The sequence below is a fragment of the Neofelis nebulosa genome, chromosome 7, assembly GCF_028018385.1.
Source record: "Neofelis nebulosa isolate mNeoNeb1 chromosome 7, mNeoNeb1.pri, whole genome shotgun sequence".
Lineage (NCBI taxonomy): Eukaryota > Metazoa > Chordata > Mammalia > Carnivora > Felidae > Neofelis > Neofelis nebulosa.
The window spans coordinates 49,645,151-49,669,836 of NC_080788.1; the positions used below are offsets into that span (position 1 = coordinate 49,645,151).

The following is a 24,686-nucleotide window of genomic DNA, read 5'->3' on the forward strand; positions in this document are numbered from 1 at the left end:
GGAGCTTGAACTCAAGAACCACGAGATCATGACCTGAGTTGAAGTGAGATGCTTAACTAACTGAGCCACCCAGGCGCCCTAGCCTAGTGGTTCTAACTTTGGTGTGGGCCAGATTTACCTAATGGGCTTCTTAAAACACAGATTGCTGTGTCCCACTACCAGAATTTCTGGGTCAGTAGACCTGCAATGGGGTCTGGGAATTTGCATTTCTAGCAAGTTCCCACATAATACTGTTATTATGGTTAGGTGACCACACTCTGAGAACCTCTATCTTAAATCATGCACTGTGTCTATGTGGAAATCAGCTCTGTTGTCTACCACAAAGGATCCCATTGGCACAAGCTACACCTAGGAGTTAATCATTGTCCTTTATTCTCCTCTACTTGGTTTTATAGTTTTATTATATATGTAGGAATCCTTAACCAATAGACTTAGTTTTATAAAAGTTTTATAAAAATGGCCCTATTTATTAAGGGTCTCATATGATTTATTCTTTTCACTCATCCATCCAGTGTATAGATATAATTAATTCATTTTCACTGTTCTGTGATATCATTGTGTAAATATAAGTACGGATGGACATTTGGCTTGTTCTCAGGTTTTTGCTAGGTAATTGCTATGAAAGCTGCTTCTTTAATCATAGAATTAACCTTGCTTTTTGAAAGGACTCAGTCTAGAGGGAACTCTCCCTCCCTTCGACCTTTCCCTAAATTCTAACATCCTCTTCCTGAGACACCAATGGTGTGTCTTCTACCTTGCTAAGTAAGTAATGAACTCAGCTTGTTCAAGTACATGGGCCTCTGTGGTCTTTGGCTGAAGGGTTATATATAAAATATCTTAACATTCCTTGTTGTGACTTTTGGTGAATACCAGTTCTTAATTTTAGCTCAAGTTTTCAATGTTTTCCCTTTATAGTTGGTGCTTTTATGTCATATTTAAGAATTCCTGTTGGGGCGCCTGGGTGGCTCAGTCGGTTGACTGACCAACTTCGGCTCAGGTCATGATCTCACGATTTGTGAGTTTGGGCCCCGCGTTGGGCTCTGTGCTGACAGCTCAGAGCCTGGAGCCTGCTTCGGATTCTGTGTCTCCCTCTCTCTCTGCCCCTCCCCTGCTCATGCTCTGTCTCTCTCTGTCTCAGAAATAAACATTAAAAAAAAAAAAGAATTCCTGTCTTACTCTAAGATCATATGGATATATATTTTTAATATTCAAACTTTTGTCTTGAGTTAATCTGAAATTCATTTGTATGTATGACGCCATATGCATGTAGAAATCTAATCTCATTTTTTCCCATGTGGTAACCATTTCTCCTAGCAGCAATGTGTTCAATAGCCATTCCTTTCTGTGCTTTTCCCCACTTGCATGCAGAGCCATCTCTGCCATATATCAAACTTCTATTTATATATGGGTTAAATTAGAGCTTTTCTGTTTTTAAAATGTAATAAGAAATAGTTTAAGACTTTAAGATTGAATGTTTCAAGGCTTGTGAAATACTGTTTAGATAAGTACATAAAACAATGTGTAAAAGTTAATGTTTTATTGGTATCCGTTGATGCAATCATTCAGTAATAAACTTATCAAGTTTTTTTAAAGGATAATTCATTCACAGTGCAGAAAGTTTAGTAAGACTGTGGTAGGCTGGAGAACAATTTAACTGCAGAGGTGTGTATGTGCTTAACAAAGTGATTGCTAACAGATTTTTTTAGAGCCCCAAACAACACAAAGTATCCCTTTTACTATCTTCCATACATACATTTTCTCACTTGTATTTTTACATAGTCAGAGAATCTAGACTTTAAAATTTTATATGAAAGAAATGCATAAATCCTCTCTTTTGGAGCATAGAAAGTCTGAAACAAAATGGTAAGAGTAAGAATAGAACCAAAGGGGAGAGAATGCCAAAAGTAAGGACGAGGGAAAATGAATCTAAGAATGGCTCCCAGTATTCAAAGTTAGAGAACCTTGAGATGATAAACCCCTGACAAAATTGGGTAAGGTACTGAGGGGTGTCCTGTTTGGGGGACAAGATTATATTTTTTTTCTCTCAAGTCTGCTGCTTCTAAACTTTCCTCAGGGAAATTTTCAGGAGGCTTGAAATTTGTGTTAAAAGCCTGCAAAAGTAAAAAGTTAAAAATCCAAATCCAGGGTGACTGGACGGCTCAGTCAATTAAGCGTCTGACTTTTGGTTATGGCTAAGGTCATGATCTCATGGTTCATGAGTTCAAGCCCATCAGACTCTGTGCCGACAGTGTGGAGCCTGCTTAGGATCCTCTCTCTCCCTCTCTCTCTGCCCCTCCCCTGCTCTCTCTCTCAAAATAAATCAACTTTAAACTCCAAAACTGTAGGTGGCAAGTAGTTCATAGGTGCTTAAATTTCATGTAAATTCATTGTGTTCTTATCTTCTTTTTTAAGCATCAGATTCCAGTAACTTATAAACTGAGTCTAGAGAAAGTAGCCTGGAGAAAAATAATTGGAATAGGAGTTAAGAGATCATGATTTTAATCACAATTCTGCCACTCATGTATGTGGGCAGAGGGTTAAGTGTGTGGGCCTCAGATTCCTTAAATATGCAGGGTGAACTACATCACTTTCATATCTCCTTCCGGAGCTAAAGTTCTAAGTCTCCTTAAGCAATTGTAAAATGTACCCATGCAAATCCACGCTATCCTACAGCTTAGTTGCAGCCAAGCATTTGTCACATGAGTCATAGAGTTATTTCTCCCTAGGTCTCAAACCATGGAGTGAACCCGATCTACACTCTTTTGGTGGCGTTAAGGTTGATAGGATTTGGAGCACTACAAGAGTAAGGCCAAGCTCCCAGGCCAGGATATCGGTCTGATCAGGAAATCTCCAAAACAGGAACACCAAATGATGCTCTGACAGCCTCCATAGTAACAAAAGGCCAGTGCTGCAAGACGCATGGGCTCACACCTGCTTCTCCCAGGTCACTCTTTCCAGTAAGGGCACATCTTTTTCTTTCCTTTTTCTTTCTTTCTTTTCTTTTTTTTAAATTTAATTTTATTTATTTATTTATTTATTTATTTATTTATTTATTTGATGTTTATTTTTGAGACAGAGACAGAGCAGGAGCAGAGAAAGGGAAGACACAGAATCCAAAGCAGGCTCCAGTCTTCTAGCTGTCAGCACAGATCCCCATGGGGGCTCGAACCCATGAATCCTAAGATCATCATCTGAGCTGAAGTGGGATGCTTATGGGACTGAGCCACCCAGGCTCCTCCTCCCCCCCCCCCCCTTTTTTTTTTCCATTCACAGGCGCAAGGCTTTTTTCTTAAGACGAAGGCCTATTTATTTGGTGATTCACTCAGACCGCAGGTACCGGATAAGAGCCAGAGAGGTGGCATCACCGGCGGCAAGATGCCCCGGCAGTCACAAAAGAAGCTCACGGGGAGATGACAAGGCGGTGGAAGGGGCGCGCCAGGGGCACGCTGGGAACGCGGGGCGCCGCAGCCGGGCCTGACCCGGAAGGGCTGGCGCTTGGTAACCCCGGCTTCCCTAGCAACCGAGCAGGTGCTTGTCCTAAACAGCCGAATCCTCGGTTACTACCGCCTCCCGAGATGCCTCTGCAGGTTAGCGATTACACCTGGCAGCAGACGAAGACTTCGGTGTTTATCTCTGTGCCCCTCCGAGGCGTCTCCGTCAGGGACGCGGACGTGTTTTGCACGGAAAACTATCTGAAGGTAGGAACTCGAGCTGTGCCTGAAGGGCCCTCGGGGACGTGATCCGAAGACTCCATGGGCGCGTTGTTGCAAATAAGCGTCCTAAAATTTAGTTCTATTTTTTCAAACCGAATTCCATCAGGTGACACCTCATCTTTAGACAGATGTCATCAGATCAGACCTTATTCTTATCTAGGATTTCCTCATATGCCTTGTTAATCTTATGGGACCTCGAATAAATTTATAGCAGGCATGTCAAAATGATTTTGGCCCCTATCCCTTTTTTTTTCTTAAAGACTTAGTCTTTATTTTGTGTAACTAAATTAACCTCCGTTTACCCCCCCTTCTGAATAGGTCAACTTTCCTCCATTTTTATTTGAAGTGTTTCTCTGTGCGCCCATAGATGATGAGAACAGCAGAGCCAAGATTGGGAATGACACTATTATATTCACCTTATATAAAAAAGAAGTGGCCATGTGGGAAACCCTTTCACTGCCAGGTGGTAAGTGTTTTTATTCAAAGGTGTTCATCTGGTTGTGTGTTTTGTATTTTATACCTTAAAAAAAAATTCTCTTTCAAAACAGTTGTTTCACTAGTAGAAGAAAAATAGGAACATGAACATGGTTTAAAGGATATAGTGCTTCAGCTCACACTTAAGATAAATTACTTAAAGATTGAATAATTCAAAAGTTAGAGCGCATTTGTATTAGTTCTCAAGCAGATGTGGACTTGTATCTTAAGAGGCTAAGGCCTCTTGATATGACCTTATTTTGTGTAGGCATTAACACATCTGGTAATCCCAGGAACACCCTATTAGGTTACCATCCCCTGCCCTGCCAGTTTGTTTTTTGTTTTTTTTTTTTTTAAAGGTTAGGCTACCGAGGCACAGAAGGGTTGAATAATTGGCACAGGTCACACAACAAGTAAGTGGCAGACTGGAACTGCAGCCCTAGAAGTTTGAGTATAGAGCAGTGATTCTTTGACTCATCTACAAAGCTTTTAAATAACACAGATGTCTGAAACTCAGCCTAGTTCAATCAAATCAGTTTATGGGAGTGCGGCACAGGTATCGGTAGTTTCAAAAAAACTTCCCAGGGATTATAATGTACAAAGCTGAGATGCCCTGTTCTCTATTCCCTTAATAAGTACTCTGTTCTTCTACCAAGATTGGCTTTGTGGGTCAGTAATTGCCCTCTACTGCTTTACCTCTATTTCCTTCCTCCCTGTTGTAGTTGTCTTATATTCTAGGGGTTTATGTCTGTTGCCTGAAATTTCTCTTAGGTTTCTGGCGTTAAGCGTTGAGTAGGAATTACTGAGAATGGGGAGATGAATATCATTCTTGATATTACTCTTTTCTTGGTATTTTGCAGTGGAATTTAATTTTGTAATCCCCAGGACCAGGTAGCTTTTTCTCTAAAGTCTGGTGTTCAGCTCAGAAAATACTGGTTAAGGTAGATTACCATACTGAGGTTACTTTAATTCTTTAGTGATTGCCAGACTAACTGAAGAGTTTTTTTTTTTTCTTTCCTAACCATGATCTTCCTCTTTTTTACATCTGCTTTCATTGCACATTTACTTGATTCTTCTTTTTCATGGTCTTATGGTTATCCATTCCACACTTTGACCATTTAAACCAAGGTTTAAGAAATATTTTTCTATATAGGACCAGATAGTATTTTGAATATTATGGGCCATATGGTCTCAAAAGCAGCCAATAGACCATTCATGTTTTTTGACTCTGAAATTTGAATTTTATCTTGTCACAAAATATTATTTTGATTTTTCAACTATTTAAAAATATAAAAATTATTCTTAGCTTGTGTGCTAGAGGAAAATAGGCAGCAGGTCAGATTTGGCCGTAGTTTCCCAACCTCTGATTTAGACTAATCAGAACAGTCTTAAAACTAGCTTATATAACAAGTAATGAACATTGATTTTACTTCAGAAACAAGGTTTGAGATTCCTTTAGAAATCAAACTCAGTTACACATGCAATTCAGTGAAATTATTTCTTTAAAAATACTGGTTTTCACATAAATTATGTGGAACTACAGTCTATATGCCAAGCCTGCCTCATTATTCAAAACATATTTGCTCCATTTTTTCCTCCTGACTTCTTTCTTGGTATATTTTTCATTTTTTAGAAGTGAAAGTAGGTTCTTTTAATTATTTTTGCCCTTAAAGCCGGTCCAGCTGTCTCCATTCTGTTATTAAACAGGAAGTGGGTTGGGGGAGGCTTCAGACTTAATTTTAGTCCTTAAGCCCTAGTCAAGATCTTGAATGAATAAAAATGCCATGCTTTTTTTTTTTTTTTTTTTCTAAGACAGTTTCTTTCAAAGTTAAAATTCCACAGGAGCCTGGGTGGCTCAGTCAGTTAAAAATCTGATTTGTCATCATTTTGGCTCAGGTCATGATCTCACAGTTCATGGTTTAGAGTCCCATGCTGGGCTCTGCACTGATAATGTGGAGCCTGCTTGGGATTCTCCCCCTCCCCCTTTCTCCCCCCTTCTCTCCCCCCTTCTCTCCCCCCCCTCTCCCCTTCTCCCCCTCTCCCCTTCTCCCCCTCTCCCCTTCTCCCCCTCTCCCCTTCTCCCCCTCTCCCCTTCTCCCCCTCTCCCCTTCTCCCCCTCTCCCCTTCTCCCCCTCTCCCCTTCTCCCCCTCCCTGTCTCCATCCCCCCAATAAGTAAGTAGACTTAAAATTTTTTTTAATTCCATACTTTTTTTTGGAACAACAGGCAAAAGTTTATTAAAATATAAGATTAGAAAGGAAGAATAGTAGCAAAGCTCTCTTTGCAGAGAGAGAGGATTGCCCCTAATTCAATTGAACCTCCACTGAAATTTAGCATTCCCTTCAACTATGAATGTAGGCAACAGACAACAATTGTATCAAAAATACAAATATCACAAATACATTTATGTCACAAGTACCTTTATCTTTTATACTCATTAAAATACTTTGAGACTATTTATTACACTTGTTACATATTATTTAATGCATTAATGAAGAAGCACATGTTAGTATATCACAAAAAAAAAAACCCTCCTCTTGTAGGAGACCTCATGTGATATTTATTGTGATTAGGTTTATAAGCAAATAGTCCTGGTTTCTTGACAGAGAGGGAGGGGGATAAATGTGTACATTTCCCTCCATCCTGTCCCCTCCCCCTCTCTGCACCTCTTTCCCTCTCTCATTTCATTACCCTTTCTCTCCCTTTTATGTCCCTCTCCCCATCCTCATCGTTCCCATCTTATTCACCTTTTCTATTGTTCCTACTTTCTCTCATCCTCCTCCCCCACGCCCCGTCATTATCTCCCTCTGTAGTAATTTATTGCTGTTACAGTTGCTTGCTTGCCTTTTAATGTTAGCTTCTTGGCCAGTTTAATATTGAAAAATGTTTTCATTTTTCCATGTGAAGTTGGGTCCCTCCCAAAATCTCATCTTGGATCAGTATGTCAGACAGTTTTTTCCTAAATAAATCATTCATCATAACCCTAATTTAGTGATATTTCTTATGTTTTAGTTGACAAAGAGATGATGCAAAGAATAAGGGAAAAATCTATTTTACAAGCACAAGAAAGAGCAAAAGAAGCTACAGAAGCAAAAGCTGCAGCAAGGCGAGAAGATCAAAAATATGCACTAAATGTTATGATGCAGGTAAGTTGCAGACTGATAGGAAAGTCCTCTAATTAAAGAGATAATAGTAAACTGTGTAAGGATAATTTATTACAATCACTGTACTTCCTCAAGTCTTTGTTCATGCTTTGGTTATAGGACTTATTATGTTATGTAGGCTATCTACACTTACATGTGTTCCTGAAAATCTATATGAAAATGGAGGATATAAAGATTGAACAGTAGATTTACTTGTTTCAGGAAGAATGTTCTTTTTCCAAGGTAGTAAAAAAATGGTAAGGTTGTATGATAGAAGTGTTTTACTTATTTTTAGATCTTGAAATAATGGACATGATTATTTAAAACAAGAAGAGTCTTGAGGTGCCTGAGTGGCTCAGTTGGTCCGACTCTTGGTTTTGGCTCAGGTCATGATTGCACAGTTTCTGAGTTCAAGCCTTGCATCAGGCTCTGGACTCTGCTGTCAGTGGGGAGCCTGCTTGGGATTCTCTCTCTTTTCCTCTCTATCGCTCCTTCCCCACTGCTCTCTCAAAATACATACATAAACTTAAAAAAATTAAAAAAAGAGCCTAGTTAAACACTAAATATTGACATATTAGTATCTTTTTATAACTGTTGAGGCTTTCAAGTTAAAGCTTTTAATCAGCAATATATTTTTTGAGATATAATTCACATACCATACAATTCACTCATGTAAAGCTTATAATTTATTAGTTTGTTGTATATTTAGAGATGTGCAACTATCACCACAATCAATATTAGGACATTTTTATCACCTCAAAAAGAAACCGTGTGCCCACTAGGAGTCACTCACCATTCCTCCCACCCACTCCAGCTCCAGGCAACCAGTAATCCACTTTCTGTCTTTATAGATTTACCTATTCTGACTAATTTTAACAAGTAATTTTTTTTATTAAAAAAATTTTTTTTTACATTTATTTTTGAGAAACAGAGACAGAGCATGAATGGGGGAGGGGCAGAGATAAAAGGAGACACAGAATCTGAAGCAGTCTCCAGGCTCTGACAAGCTGTCAGCACAGTGCCCGACAAGGGGCTCGAACCCATGAACCCATGAACCGTGAGATCATGACCTGAGCCGAAGTCCGATGCACAATCAACTGAGCCACCCAGGCACCCCTTTACAAGTAATTTCTTATCTCTATTCTCATGTTGACATCTTGAAATGATTAAGGAATCTATAACATTTCATGAAGAGCTCTGTGGATCCAAGTCTCTTCTTTTGTATTTGGATTACTACTATTTTATTCATAATGAACAGTTCATAATTCCAAAGGTTTCTCCACTTCTTTCATTACTTCTTCTTGACTTTATATATATGTGTGTGTGTATACACATATATATATGTGTGTGTGTGTATAGAGAGAGCACGTGTGTGCATGCGCCTATGGTTATTTGTATACTTTGTCTTTTACTTGAAAATTGAACACATGGTCAGCTGACCGAAGATTCCTGCTTTCAGTATATTTGAGTTCCATCTTTTCTTTATTGTGTTATTGCTGCTATCAGCCTTTTGATTTTATCATTTTCCTGAATTTTAAAAAATAAAAGCAAAATAATATAAAATTTGTGGTAACGGACAAATATTTACTGAACTAATAAAATAGTTAAATAATGGTATGCATTCTGCTGTATTGGTAAAATAATAAACCTGGCAGTACCACCATGTTATGTCTCGAAGTTATTAGTATACTGATATCTGAAAGCCTGACTTTGGTATTTGGAAAGATGGTTTTAGGGGTGTTAGTGTATAAAATGTGAAGCTGTAGATTATGTTAAAGTGGATAGAACCTATGGTAAGTCTATAGCCTTTACTCCAAACTGTCTATGTTGTTTGTTTCTTTCCTTCAATAGAATTCAGAGTTGGGATTATGTTTTCTTTCTTCCTTATTATAGCCATTGCCAAGTTAAATAGTAGGTACTCAAATATTTGAATTAATTAATGTGAATACTTTGCTCTAATACCCTGTGACAGTAGCAACATTCTAGTTTGATGGATAGACACAGATTTTTTTTTTTTCTCTGTCTGATGTTAGACATTCAGAAAAGAACTTTCATGGTTCAGTAAGAGTAGATGAAGAGATACAACAACAAAAGGCAACATGTTATTAGCTTAAACCAAAAACTTAAAATTTGAATTACATCTCAAAAAAGAACAGTTTTTAGTAGTAATCTTTTAAAAATAATTAGCAGGGCGGGTGCTAAGACTCATTATAATGTCAGTTCACTGTGCTATATTAGTCTGCTTGGGCTACCATAACAAAATACCACAGATTGGAAGGCTTAAACAACAGACAGTTCTAACAGTTCTGGAGTCTCGAAGTCAGATTGAGGTCCAGCAAAGTCAGTTTCAGGTGAGGAGTCTATTCTGGTTTGCAGTTGGCAGAGAGAGAGAGAGAGAGAGGGAGAGAGAGAGAGAGAGAGAGAGAGAGAAAGATAGAGAAAGAGAGAGAGAAACAAAGAAAGAAATCAGGTGTCTCCTCTTACTAGGACACTAATCCTGTTCTATCCGGCCCCACCCTTATGACCTCATTTAACCTTAATTACTTCATCAAAGGCCTGTTTTCCAAATAAAGCTACCCTGGGGATTAAGGCTTCCACAGATTAATTTGGGGGCACAGAAACATCCAGTCAATAACGCTGTGTAATAAACTATCCAAAATTTAGCGATTTAAAGGCACAAATACTTATTTCTCAACATTATGTTGGTGAGGCATTTTTTGTGGTTTGGGGCTGGATTTGTTATGGCTGGATATTCTAGAATGGCCTCGCTCAAGTGTCTGAAACCTTGCCTGGAAGGTAAGCTTGAATAAGCACTTTTAAAGCTTTTGCTGTATCATATTTACTAATGTTTCATTAGCCAAAATATGTCATATCGCAAGCTCAGATTCAAGGGCTGGAGAAAGACTACACCTCTTCTAGGAAAGAGGGATTAAATCACATTGTAAAGAGACATGCATATAGGATGGGAGGAATTTGGGGCCACTTTGCAAGTTCAGTGATAAAGCAGTGATCAGATGTAGTTAATTCAAGGCTCTGATTCCATCTGTCTGCATCATCTTTAGCACTACATTTTCTTTGTGTCTATTTTATCCTAGGCTGATGATCTACATCGGCATATAACAAGGCCCAGTGGAAGACAGGCTATTTTGTTGGCTCCCTTGTAAACCCATAAAACAATTGCTTTAGATGTTATAAAGTGATATTAGGGGGTGCCTGGGTGGCTCAGTCGGTTAAGCATCCGACTTCAGCTCAGGTCATGATCTCACGGCTGGTGAGTTCGAGCCCCACGTCAGGTTCTGTGCTGACAGCTCAGAGCCTGGAGCCTGTTTCAGATTCTGTGTCTCCCTCTCTCTCTCTGACCCTCCCCCGTTCATCCTCTGTCTCTCTCTGTCTCAAAAGTAAATAAACGTTAAAAAAAATTTTTTTAAGTGATATTAGAAATGATAATCAGTTTGACACCTGTTCACATGAATCATGAAGTCTTTGTTGCTTCAAACTATTTTTACAGGATCAGCTCTTCACTATCTTTGCTGCTGATCTATCATTTGTTCACTTTATAGTCATTTGTTGAATACTGTGAAAGGTGTTGCTACAGAGTTGAACAAGTCAGTCTTCACTTTCAGTTTACTCATGGTACAGAGAAAGTGACAGGCGAGAAAAACAGATTGCACCAGAGGATGCATGAGAGGTCATGGGAGGATAAAAAGAGAACACTGACAAAAGACTGGTATCTCATTCTGAGAGTATGGGCAGGAAATATGAGGCAGTGTTGTTTGTGCCCAATACTGGAGAATGAGTCACAGGTACCTGGAGAATAAATGGAAAAATTACAGACAGCTTGAGTAAGCACATGACAGAAAGTGGCACAGTGAGGGAACATTTGTTGGTCAGAAATAAAATCTTAATATTTTGAAAATTTTCCTGAAGGTAATGGGGCACTCTTTAGCAATTTTCAGCAAGAATATCAAGTTAATAGGGTTTGTATTTTGGAAAAGTTCATTCTGGCTATTGAGTGTGAAGTGCTTGTAGTGTGGAGGCAGAACTTTTGTATTTTTAAGATAGAAAGACTTTGAACATATTTACATGTTGAATAAGAGGCCAGTAAAGGAAAGGTTGATAATACAACCAAAGCAGGGAATTGATGATGATGGAATGGGTGGGATGAAGGTGAACCAGTGAAAAAATTACTCTTAAGTAATAGCAGGATATATTTTTTAAATATTTATTTACTTTGGAGAGACAAAGAGTCAGGGGGAGGAGAGAGAGAGAAGGAGAGAGAGAGAAGTGGAAGGGGCAGAGAGACAGGGAGAGGATCTCAAGTAGGCTCCACACTGTCAGCGCAGACCCCCAACTCGGGGCTTGATGTCATCAACTATGAGATCTGAGCCAAAATCAAGAGTCTGATGCTTAACCGACTGATCTACCCAGTTGCCCTGTGGGGTATTTTATCTTTTGACACTAGAGGGCAGGACTAAGGAATAACTAAGTATTTGGAAAATTCTTAAGTACACAGATAGTTAAAAGAATCCTTTTTTTTTTCTCCCCTCAGGATGAAGGAGGCAAGAGGGAAAGAGATTGAGGCAGAGTTATAGGTTTTGAGGTGATTAATGAAAGTTTGGAATACAGATGCCAAACTAATCTGAAACATGCTCTATTGGACAGTGTTGACTGCTATTGCCTAGATTTCCTATCTTATTTACTATTTGTTTTATAGATTGCCCTGTTCTCTTTTGAGTTTTCCTTTTGTTTTCTACTTCAGGGTAAGTACTACTTGACTTTTGTCCTCTGAACTTTTAACCTAGGTAGATCAATTTTGAGGTGCTTTCTTCTTTTTCTTAAAGATAAAACCCAGAAATCTCAACCTGTGAAACAAATTTTGCCTAATCATGCAGATGAAGTATGAGTTGCTTTCTGGAGTTGTCTAGATTATACTATAGTGCCTTAAAAAGTTCTTATCTGTGGGGGTTGATTTCAGCTCAGGTAATAATCCTGGGGCCCGGGGATTGAGCCCTGTGTCAGGCTCCGTGCTGACAGCACAGAATCTGCTTGGGATTCTCTCTCTCCCCCTCTCTCTCTCCCTCTCCCTCCCCCTCTCCCTCCCCCTCTTTCCCTCTCCCTCCGTCCCTCAATCCCTCCATCCTTCCATCCGTCCCTGTCTCCTGCTCACTTGTGCCTCTCTATCTAAAATAATGTTAAAAAAAATTCTTATCTGTGAAACCACATACGCTGTTTATTGGAAGAGTGTACAATGTACAAAAATACCGCAAGGAACTACTTGGCCATTTTTTATTCTATTTTTTATTAGTAATTTTAATGTTCCTAGCATTTTTTGTATCCCCCAGCCCCTCCTTTTTCTGCATCTTCTTTCCTTTCAGTATATGTCAGTACCCTGTTAGCCCTATTGATTTTCTCATAATCCTGTTTCTTCCTTTTACATAATTAGCATTTTCCCTATAAACCCATCTTTAGCGCTCTGTGCTTTTGGTAACTCCTGTTCTAACTCCTTTGACCAACTCTTTATATGTGAAGTCTTCATTCTCTTACCTTATTTGTTATTAACAGTTATTGCCATCATAAGACAATTATGCTGTTCATATACCCAGTCTTTGTATCACTATTCCTTTTGAATTTTATTTTTCACCTTTTCTGTCTTTGATATTTCTTTTTTTTTTCCTAAATTTTTTAAATGTTCATTTAATTTTGAGAGAGAAAGAGAGAGTGTGAGCAGGGGAGGGGCAGAGAGACAGGGAGACTCCAGGCTCCAAGCTGTAAGCACAGAGCTCTATGTAGGGCTTGAACTCACAGACTGCAACATTATGACCTGAGCCAAAGTTGGACGCTCAACTGACTCAGCCATCCAGGCACCCCTGTCTTTGATATTTCTTATTGACAAGTTTTACAGACCAAATACACTTTGTTTTGTTTGTTTCTCCTTCAAAGTGTACCATGGTGGCTTTTGCTTTATTTTTAAGCTTCTTTTTTTTTTTTTAATTTTACTGAGGTGTAATTGACAAAATTCTAATATATTTAAAGTATATAATGTGAACATTAGCTATACATATACATTGTGAAAGGAATCCCTTAGTGAAGTTAATTAACACATATATCACTTCATATAGTTATCCTTACATTAGATCTCAGCACTTATAGCTGAAAATTTGTGCCCTATCATCAACTCCTCCCCATTTACTCTGCCTCTTAGCCCCTGGCAACCACCATTCTTTCTATTCTGTTTCTGTGAGTTCAATTTTTTTTTTAATTTGATGTATAAATGATACCATGCAGTATATATGTTATATATAACATGCATAGTATGTATATATGTGTGTGTATATAACGAACAGAATGAATGTGTGTGTATAATGAACAGAATGAATGTGCATGTGTGTATATATACATATATCACATTTCAATCCATTCATCCATTAATGGATTCGGAAGATTGTTTCTATATCTTGGCTATCTTGAATAATGCTTCACTAAACGTGGTAGTGTAGACATCTCCTGGAGATAGTGACTTCATTTCCATTGAATATATATACCTGTTAGTCATTTGTGTATCTTCTTTTGAAAAATGACTAGTCACGTCCTTGGTACATTTAAAAGTTTTTATTTATTTTCTTGCTATTGAGTTATGAGTCTTCTATATTTTGCATATTAATCCCTTATTGGCCCTGTGGTTTACATATATTTCTCCCATTCAGTACATTACTTTTTTATATTGTTGGTGTTCTCTTTTGCTGTGCAAAAGCTCTTAAGATGTAGTCCCACCTTATTTTTGCTTTTGTTGCCTTTGCTTTTGGTGTCAAATCTAAAAAACCATTTCCAAATCAATGTCAAGGAGCTTATCACCCATATTTTTGTCTAGGAGTTTTAGGTTTTGGATCTTACATTCAAGTCTTTAATCCATTTTGAGTTCGTTTTTGTGTGTGGTGTAAGGTAGGGTTCCAGTTTCATTCTTTTGCATGTGAATATCCATTTTTTTCTAGCACCATTTACTGAACAGACTATCTTTGCATCTTTGTACATTTTTAGTGCTTTTGTTAAAAATTAGGTGATCATACATGCATAGGTTTGTTTCTGGGCTCTCTATTTTGTTTCATTGATCTATATGTCTGTTTTAATGGTAATACCATACTGTTTTGATTACTCTAGCTTTGTAATATAGTTTAAAATTAGAAAGTGTGACACTCCAGCTTTTCTTCTTGCTGAAGATTGCTTTAACTAATTAGAATCTTTTTTGATTCCATACAAATGTTAGGATTGTTTTTTCTATTGATGTGAAAAATGCTATTGGAATTATGATAGGGGTTGTAATGAATCTGTAGATCACTTTGGGTAGCATGGCCATTTTAACAATATTCTTCTAATCCTTCAAGATTTATTTGTGTCTTCAATTTCTTTCAGCAGCATTTTGTAGTTGTCATTGTATAGATATTACACCTCTTTGGTTAAATTTGTTCCTAAGTATTTTATTCTTTTTTATGCTGTTGTAAATGAGATTTCTTCTTATTTTCTCTTTCTGATAGTTTGTTGTTAGTATAGGAATGTAACTGATTTTTTTTTATATGGACTTTGTGCCTTGCAGCTGTACTGGATTCATTTATTAGTTCTAACAGGGTTTTTTTGTTTTTTGTTTTTTCTTCTTTTTTGGAGTTCTTAGAGTTTTCTCTGTATGTCACCTGCAAATCTAGATACTTTTATATCTTCCTTTCCAATTTGGATGGCTTTTCTTACTTTTTTTTTTTTTTTTTTTTCCTAATGGCTCTGGCTGGGACTTCAGTACTATGTTGAGTAGAGGTGGTGATAGTGGACATTCTTGTCTTGTTCCTGATCTTAGAGGAAAAGCTTTTGACTTTGCACTATTGAGTATGATGTCAGCTATGGGTTTGTCATATATGGCCCTCATTTTGAGCTATGTTCCATATAGATCTAATTTGTTGAAAGTTTTTATCATGGAAGGATGTTGAATTTTGCTAAACGCTTTTCTACATCTATTGAGATGACCAAATGATTTTAATCCTTGATTTTGTTAAACTGATGTATGACATTGATTGATTTGCATATGTTAAACCATCCTGCATCCCAGGAATGAATCTCATTTGGTCATGGTGTATAATCTTTTCAATGTACTCTGGAATTTGGTTTGCTAATATTTTGTTGAGAATTTTTGCATCTATATTCATCAGGGATATTGGCCTATGGTATTCTTTTCATGTAGTGTTCTTATTTGACTGGTATGTGGGTAGTGCTGGCCTAATAAAATGAGTCTGGGAGTGTTTCCCCTTCACTTTTTTAGAAGGTTTTCAAAAATGATGTGTATGTATCCTTTTCTAAATGTTGGGTGGAATTTACTACTGAAGCCATCTGATCCTGGAGTTTTCTTTGTTGGGAGGTTTTTGATGACTGATTCATTCTCCTATAACTGGTTTGTTTAGGTTTTGTCTTCATGATTCAGTCTTGTAGGTTGTACATTTCTATAAATTTATCCATTTTTTTTAGGTTTTCTACTTTGTTATCATATAATTATTCATTTTACTTTTTTATGATCCTTAGTATTTCTGTGTTGTCAGTTGTGATGTGTCCTCTTTTATTTCTGATTTTATTTTTTGAGTCTTCTCTCCTTTTACCTTAGTTTAGCTTAATAGTTTTCAATTTTATTTTTCTTTTCAAAAAACCAGCTCTTAGTTTCACTGATCTTTTCTATTATCATTCTAGGCCTTACTGCATTTCTTTATGCTCTGATATTTTTTATTTTTTTGCTTCTACTAATTTTGGGTTTAATTTATTCTGCTTTTTCTAATTCTTTAAGGTGTAAAGTTAGGTTGTTTATTTGAGATCCTTCTTTTTTCTTAAGGTAGGAGTTTATTTTTTTTTTCAACGTTTTTTTTTTTTTTTTTTTATTTATTTTTGGGACAGAGAGAGACAGAGCATGAACGGGGGAGGGGCAGAGAGAGAGGGAGGCACAGAAGCGGAAACAGGCTCCAGGCTCTGAGCCATCAGCCCAGAGCCTGACGCGGGGCCCGAACTCACGGACCGCGAGATCGTGACCTGGCTGAAGTCGGACGCTTAACCGACTGCGCCACCCAGGCGCCCCAAGGTAGGAGTTTATTACTATAAATTTCCCTTTTAAAATTGTTATTGCTTCATCCTATAAATTTTGGTATTTTGTGTTTCCATTTTCATTTGTTCCAATATATGTTTTGATTTCCCTTTTGATTTCTTCTCTGACCCATTTGTTGTTCAGGAGTAATGTGTAATCTCCACATATTGGTTAATTTTTGTTTTCCTTGATACTGATTTCTACTTTCATGCCATTGTGGTCAGAAAATATACTTGAGCTAATGAATATTCTTTAACTCTTTTATGACTTTTTGTCTTGGTAGTAGCCATCCTAATGGGTGTGAGATGGTATCTCATGGTGGTTTTGATTTGGTCCTCAATGCCATTTTAATTTAAAATGTATCTTTGAAACCTACCCATTCCCCTTTCCTCCATTTTTAATTCTTTCAGATATTGGTAAGCAGAACCTTTATTTTTGGTTGGTCTTTTCCTCTCTTATCCCATCATTTGCCCTACACTTACTCCTTTTTTAAAAATAACAGCTTTGAGATTTCCTTCATACACTGTACAGTTCACTCTTAAGGTGTACAATTCTGGGGGCTCCTGGGTGGCTCAGCCGGTTAAGTGTCTGACTTTGGTTCAGGTCATGATCTCATGGTTTGTGAGTTCGAGCCCCACATAGGGCTCTGTGCTGACAGCTCAGAGCCTGGAGCGTGCTTCACATTCTGAGTCTCCCTCTCTCTCTGCCCCTCCCCTGCTCACGCTCTGTCTCTCTCTCAAAAATAAATAAATGTAAAAGAAAAATTAAAATAAATAAATAAATAAAAGTATTAAAAAAAATAAAGTATACAATTCTATGGCTTTTAGCTTAATCACAAGTTATGCAACCATCATGACTATGTAGTTCCAGAACATTTTCATCGCTTCAGAAAGGAACCTCATACCCATTAGCAGTCACTCACTTTTCTATCCTCCTCTGTAGTCTTTATCTACCTTCTGTCTCTATGGATTTGTCTATTCCGGACATTTCACATACAATATATGACCTTTGGTATCTGCCTTTTTTCACTTAGCATAATGTTTTTGAGTTCATTTATTTATTTATTTATTTATTTTAATGTTTATTTACTTTTTGAGAGAGACAGAGCATGAGCAGGGCAGGGGGCAGAGAGAGAGAGGGAGACACAGAATCAGAAACAGGCTCCAGGCTCTGAGCTGTCAGCACAGAGCCTGACTCAGAGCTTGAACTCACAGACTGTGAGATCATGACCTGAGCTGAAGTTGGACACTCAACCGACTGAGCCACCCAGGTGTCCCTCATTCATTTTGTAAAATAAGTGAGACCTTCATTCATTTTTATAGCTGAACGATACTCCGTTGTATGGATATACCACAGTTTGTTTCTTTGTTCATCAGTTGGTGGAAATTTAAGTTCTTTTCACCTTTTAGCTATTGTAAATAGCACTGCTATGAACGTTCACTTATAATTATTTTTTTGAGTACCTGTTTTCAATTCTTTTGTGTATATACCTAGGAGTAGAATTGCTGGGACATTTAACTTTTTGAGGAGCCACCAAACAATTTTCCATAATGACTGTACCATTTGGCATTCTCTTCAGCAATATGTGATGATTCCAATTTTTCTACATCCTTGCCAAAACTTGTTATTTTTCATTTTGTTGTTTATAGTCATCAGAAAGTATGAGCCCCCCAGGTTTTTTTTTTTCAAGATATTTTGGCTATTCTGGGGCCTTTGCAATTCTATTTGATTTAAAGATTGGCTTTTCATTTCAGTTATTATTGTAGCATATCTGTGTGTTATTTGGCAGTTTGAAAAGATCATTATATAAAATCTTATTTTTATAATTAAAAAATGAATAGAAAATAGAAAATGAATAGAAAATAGTGACATCACTAGTAATTTTTTTTCTTTTTTCTTTTGTATTTTCTGTGTTCTCACCATAATAAATGCATATTTTTTCATAATAAAACATTTTTTTAAAAAGGAGCAACACTTACCTTCTGATGATTACTTTTTCTACCTTTAATTTCTTTTTTCTGTAATAATTACTAATTTTCTGTGTAAATCTACCAAATTTCTAAGCATATGAGAAATTAACTTTAGCTATTAACAGGTAGTCATCAGAAAAGACAGTATCTCTGACACTGCTTTTCTTATGTGTACATTTTGTCAGATGTGCTGACCTACATCCTTTTTGTGTAAGTGTATCCCAGATTCACAACATCTGTATAGAAGTACACTTTCAGCAATCATACATGTCCATTTTTTTGTTTACTTCAAACTTTTTCATCTTTTCCAGAAGTGTGGTTAAAATTCATTCATTCATTCATTCATTCATTCATTCATTCATTCATTATACCCATTACAATATTTGTTAGCCTTGGAAAGAAGAGAGTGTGGAAGCAAAAATACTTTTGTTGAGAGAAAAATGGAAAGAACTGAAATTGTTAGATGGTACTTAATCTTCTCAACAGCAAAGTCTTGAGATGGAAGTAGCAGAATGCACTTAGCACATCTAAAAAGGAAACTGTTTGTAAAAGCTGTTATCAGAAATGAACAAGATTATTACTGAGCAGAAAGGAAAACATAAAGGGTAGGATATAAAAATATATTAACTCATTTCCATTAGTCCAAATCTGATTTGAGAAATAATTTTTCTTCATCAATTCTTTTAGTTTTGTTCCCGTGAATTTGAAGGCTAGTCAAATGGGAACTTTGTAACATATATAACATTAAATATGTATGTAAATATACACGCCTTTGGCATGCCTTGCAATTTTGTATTGAAAGCTAGACATGTTATATCAGATAGTAGAAACAGGTTATTAGGCTGATTTATTTTAATGTGGCTGGGATTTAGGCTATGTTTAATGTTAGCTGTAGCTGTTGGTATCAGAGGCCTCTGGTGTCTGTTTTGTTTTTTTTTGAACTCCCCCTTTGACTTTGGGCTTCTATTCCTCTTCTGTGAGAGTTTTTATCATAAGACTCTCTCTTATATAATCTACTCTCATTATCCTGGAACCCCCTAGGTATGGTAGTAAATTTATAAGGGAAGAGAAGCATTCATAGACTTTCAGTTAAATATCACTTTTTCCATGGGCCTGTATCTTGGAGCTGTGATCTTTCAAGTTTTCCTCCAGTGAGACAGCTTTTCTCCTCCACTCCTCCTATTCCCTTCCTTGACTGCACTGTTCCTGGTCTATTTTCTTGAATCCTTGACTACTGACTATTTCCTTCTCCCCATAAGTGGGACAGGAAAGCTGGAGAAGACTGAAGTGGGAGGGATTTTCTTTCCCAGCAGAGGTAAGGGACTTCCGCTCTGGCAAGGTCCTTTACTCTGGCTAGTAGATCTTTGTTAAGGAGAGTGCTCTGGGTATTTCTGTAATCCACAATGATTATTCTTCCCCTCCCTCTGCCAGAGACACAAAGTTAATATTCAGAGCTTCATCAATGTAGCCTAATGTGGTTTCTGAAGGTGAAGCCCACAAAAATATAGGGGCACTTCTCAAGACTGTGGCCTCAAACACTTTATCAGTAGTCCTGCTAGTCCACCCTTCAGTTCTAGTATTTTGTCAAAATGACCCATTTAAATGTTCCTACTAGTTTATAGCTCTAGTTATTTTTGCTACAGGCAATTACATCTTTGTGTGTTTTGGATACACCTGTCTGTCCAGATTTCAGGCTAACAGTTTGCCCTGCAACTCACTTCTCTAATGAGTCCAAGAAAACTAGTTGTTTTTCACTTTGTCCATCTTTCTTTTGTTGTTGTAAGGATTGGAGTAACAACCTCTAAGCTTTCTGCATGTCAAAACTGGAACTAGAGCTCCTTTATTACACACACACACACATATATATATATATATATATATATATATACATATATAAATAAATACATATATATACATGTGTATGTATATATATACATATATATATACATATATATACATGTGTATGTATATATATACATACATATATATATATGTATATATAGTTGTAAAACTTTTCATTGGTTGCTATATGCACCTTTAACTTCTAACAATCTACTTCAAGTAAGCACTGATTCTATTCCAGTAAAATATAGCAAGTTTGTTCAAATAAAACTCTGTTATCTCCCCCTCTCTTTGGGCTGCTTTGCCATTTAGGTATATGTATTTGTTATAACTCAACAGTACATGTTACTGTACTTTAAAAATTATTGCTTTTTGTTAAATCTAGAACTGCCTTTCGACCCAGCAATTGCACTACGAGGTATTTATCCAAAGAATACAAAAATACTTCTTTGAAGGGGCACATGCACCCCCATATTTATAGTAGCACTGTCAACAATAGCCAAAGTATGGAAAGAGCCCAATGTCCATTGACAGATGAATGGATAAAGAAAATGTAGTATATATATATACAACGGAGTATTACTTGGCAATCAAAAAGAATGAAATCCTGCCTTTTGCAACAATGTAGATGGAACTGGAGTGTATTATGCTAAACAAAATGAGTCAGAGAAGACAAATACCATATGATTTCACTCATATGTGGAATTTAAGAAACAAAACAGATGAGCATAGAGGCAGGGAAGGAAAAATACGATAAGATAAAAACAGGGAGGCAAACCATCTTAAAGAGATTTTTAACTATAGAGAACAAACTGAGGGTTGCTGGAGTAGAGATTAGTGGGTGATGGGCTAGATGAATGATGGGCATTGAGGAGGTTACTTGTTTTGATGAGCACTGGGTATTGTATGTAAGTGATGAATCACTAAATTCTCCTGAAACCAATACTACACTACATGTTAACTAACTTGAATTTAAATAAAGACTTGGAAGAAAAAAAATTAAATAAAAACTTACTGCTTTTTAAAAAAAATCTTAGGTTTTTAAATAAATCAAGAGAATAAAGGCCAAAAAAAAGTCTGTATTGTCTTTTTTCTTGATTAAACAATGTAATGTGATAAATCAGCAGTACTTTTTCTCCCTCATGGTTTGTTTGTTTTATAACTGGAAATTTATACCTTTTGACCCCTTTCATGCATTTTGCCTAACCCAGCACCCCGTCACTGGTAACCACCAGTTTGTTAACTGTGTCTATGAGTTTGAGGGTCTTTTTTGTTTGTTTGTTTGTTTTAGATTCCACATAAAAGTGAGATCACATGGTATGTCTTTCTCTGATTTATTTCACTTATCATAATGCCCTCAAGGTTCATCCATATTGTTGTAAATGGCAAAATTTTATTCCTTTTTGTGGCTGAACAATACCCTGTTGTGTATATATTCCATATTTTCTTTATCCATTTATCCACCAGTAGACACTTAGGTTGTTTCCATGCCTTGGCTGTTGTAATTAATGCTACAGTAAAGATGGGGAGGAGCGTTGTATATCTTTTTGAATATGTGTTTTCATTTTCTTTGGAAGTAGAGTTACTGGATCATGTGGTAGTTCTATTGTTAATTTTTTGAGGAATCTCTATACTGATTTCCGTAATGGTTGCACCAATTTACATTTCTCCTGACAGTGTACAAGGGTTCCCTTTTCTCCACATCCTCACCAACACTTGTTATTTCTTGTCTTTTTTGATACTAGCCATTCTAACAGCTGTGAGGTGATACCTCACTGAGGTTTCCATTTGCATTTCCCTAGTATTTAGTGACATTCAACATTTTTTAATGTACCTGTTGGCCACCTGTATGTCTTCTTTGGTAAAATGTCTATTCGGATCCTCTGTTCTTTTTTTAATTGGATGGTTTGTACTTTTGGTGTTGAGTTGCCCCTTATAAGATATTTTAATTTGCAAATATTTCATTTAGTAGATTTTTGTTTTCATTTTGTTGATGATTTCCTTTGCTGTGCAGAAGCTTCTTAGTTTGGTGTAATTCTGCTTGTTTGTTTTTGCTTTTCTTGCCTTTGCTTTTGGTGTCAAATCCAAAAAATCACTATGACAAGTTATCAAGAAATTTACTACCTGTGTTTTCTTCTATGAATTTTATGGTTTCAGATCCTACATCCAAGTCTTTAATCCATTTTGAATTAAATTTTGTGTATGGTGTAAGGTAATGGCTCAATTTTATTCTTTTGCATGTGGTGGATATCCAGTTTTCCAGTATCATTTATTGAAGAGACTGTTCTCTCCCCATTATATATTTTTGGTTCCATTATCATAAATTAATTGGCCATATATGCATTCGTTTATTTTTGGGCTCTCTGTTCTAGATCATTGATCTGTGTGTCTGTTTTTATGCCAGTACTATACTTTTATTTTTTAAAAAGTAGGCTTCATGCCCAGCATGGAGCCCAGTGTGGAGCTTGAACTCACAACCCTGAAATCAAGACCTGAGCTGAGACCAACAGTTGGATAGCTTAACTGACTGAGCCACCTAGGCACCATGCCAATACCATACTTGTAAGTTTTAATTACTGTAGCTTTGTAATATAGTTTGAAATCTGTGGGCTTGCTGCCCCAGCTTTGTTCTTTCTCAAGATTGTTTTGGTTATTCAGGGTTTTCTTTGGTTCCATACAAATTTTAGGATTGTTGTTTTCAATTTTTGTGAAAAAGGACATTGGAATTTCGTAGAGATTTCATTGACTCTGTAGATTGCTTTGCATGGTTTGGACACTGGAACAATATTAATTCTTCTAATTCATAGGCCTGGAATATTCCATTTATTTGTGTCTTCTCCAATTTCTTTTCATTAATGTCTTAATGGTTTTCAGTGTACAAGTCTTTTACCTCCTTGGTTCAATTTATTTTTAGGTATTTTGTTCTTTTGGTATAATTATAAATGGGATTGCTTTCTTTAAATTTTTTTTAAGTATTATTTACTTTTATGAGACAGAGTATGAATGGGGAAGGAACAGAGAGAGAGGGAGACACAGAATCTGAAGCAGGCTCCAGGCTCCAAGATGTCAGCATAGAGCCCAACATGGGGCTCGAACCCATGAACTATAAGATCATGACCTGAAGTCAGATGTTTAACCAACTGAGCCACCCAGGCACCCCATGCTTTCTTAATTTCTCTTTCTGATAGCTCATTATTAGTGTACAGAAATGCAACAGATTTTTGTACATTGGTTTTGTATCCTGCAACTTTACTGAATTTGTTTATTCTAACAGTTTTTTGGTGGAGTCTTGAGGATTTTCTATATATAATGTCATGTCTGTTGCAAATAGTGACAGTTTGACTTCTTCCTTTCTGATTTGGGTGCCTTTTATTTCTTGCTCTGACTAGGACTTTTAATACTGTGTTGAATAAAAGTGGTGAAAGTGTGCATCCTTGTCTTGTTCCTGACTGTAGAAGAAAAGCTTTCAGCTTTTCACTGTCAAGTATCTTGTTAGCTGTGAGCTTGACGTACATGGCATTTATTATGCTGAGGTATGTCACCTCTGTACCCATTTTGAGAATTTTGATCATAAATGGATGTTGAATTGCATTATCTTTTTAAATTTATTTTAAGTTGTGATATAATATATGTAACATAAAATTTTTATTTTAATCATTAATTTTAAAGCTCAGTGGCTTTAAATACATTAATGTTGTGCTCCCATCATCACCATGCATCTCCAGAACTTTGTTAATCTTACAAAATTGAAACACTGTGCCCATTAAACAATAATAACTCCACGTTCCCCCATTCCCTCAGATCCTGGCAATACCCATTTTCCTTTCTGTTTCTATGAATTTCACTACTTTAGGTACCTCATGTCATTGAAATCATACCATGTTTGTCCTTTTGTGACTGGCTTATTTCATTTAGCATAATGTCTTCAGGTTTATCCACATATAGCATGTGTCAGAATTTTCTTCCATTTTAAAGCTTAATAATGGTCTGTTATGTATATACCACATTTTGTTTATCCATTCGTATTGTTTTTTATATTTATGCACATATTTACCATTTCCCATATTCTTCATTCCTTCTTATGGATCTGTGTTAGTGTTGGGTGCCATTTCCTTTTAGGCTGAAGAACTTTTTTTTAGCATATCTCGTAGGGCAGGTCTGCTAACAACACATCTCAGTTTTATTTATCTTGGAATGTGTTTGTTTCATCTTCATTTATGAAGAGTGGTTTTGCTGGACATGGAATTCATAGTTTATATATTTTTTGTCAGTGCTTTGAACATGGCGTTTGACTTTTTTTGTCCTCCATCATTTCTAATGAGGAATTAGCCTTATTTGTATTGTCATTTCCTGTACATGATGAGCCGTCTTATTCTTGCTGCTTTCAAGATTTTCCTTTGTTTGGCTCTTGTATTAACTTAGCAGTTTCACTAAGTTGTATT

At 36.6% G+C, this 24,686-nt stretch overlaps 1 protein-coding gene across 9 annotated transcripts in view; it reads left to right on the forward strand.

The window, feature by feature from the left end:
* The first annotated feature begins 3,483 nt into the window (after nt 1-3,483).
* DNAAF4 (dynein axonemal assembly factor 4) overlaps nt 3,484-24,686 on the forward strand; it is a 70,964-nt gene continuing 49,761 nt past the window's right edge. For 5 of the 9 annotated variants that reach the window (XR_009264124.1, XR_009264125.1, XR_009264126.1 and 2 more), the window contains exons 1-3: nt 3,491-3,698; nt 4,032-4,179; nt 7,199-7,332. Coding sequence is in view for 5 of the 9 variants with exons in the window: in XM_058737658.1 (XP_058593641.1) it covers nt 3,576-3,698; nt 4,032-4,179; nt 7,199-7,332 (405 nt within the window). In the remaining 4 variants the exon portion in view is untranslated. Of the gene's footprint in view, nt 3,699-4,031; nt 4,180-7,198; nt 7,333-24,686 lie in introns of all 9 variants that reach the window. The other 4 variants (XM_058737661.1, XR_009264127.1, XM_058737662.1 and 1 more) reach the window with 4 other exon arrangements.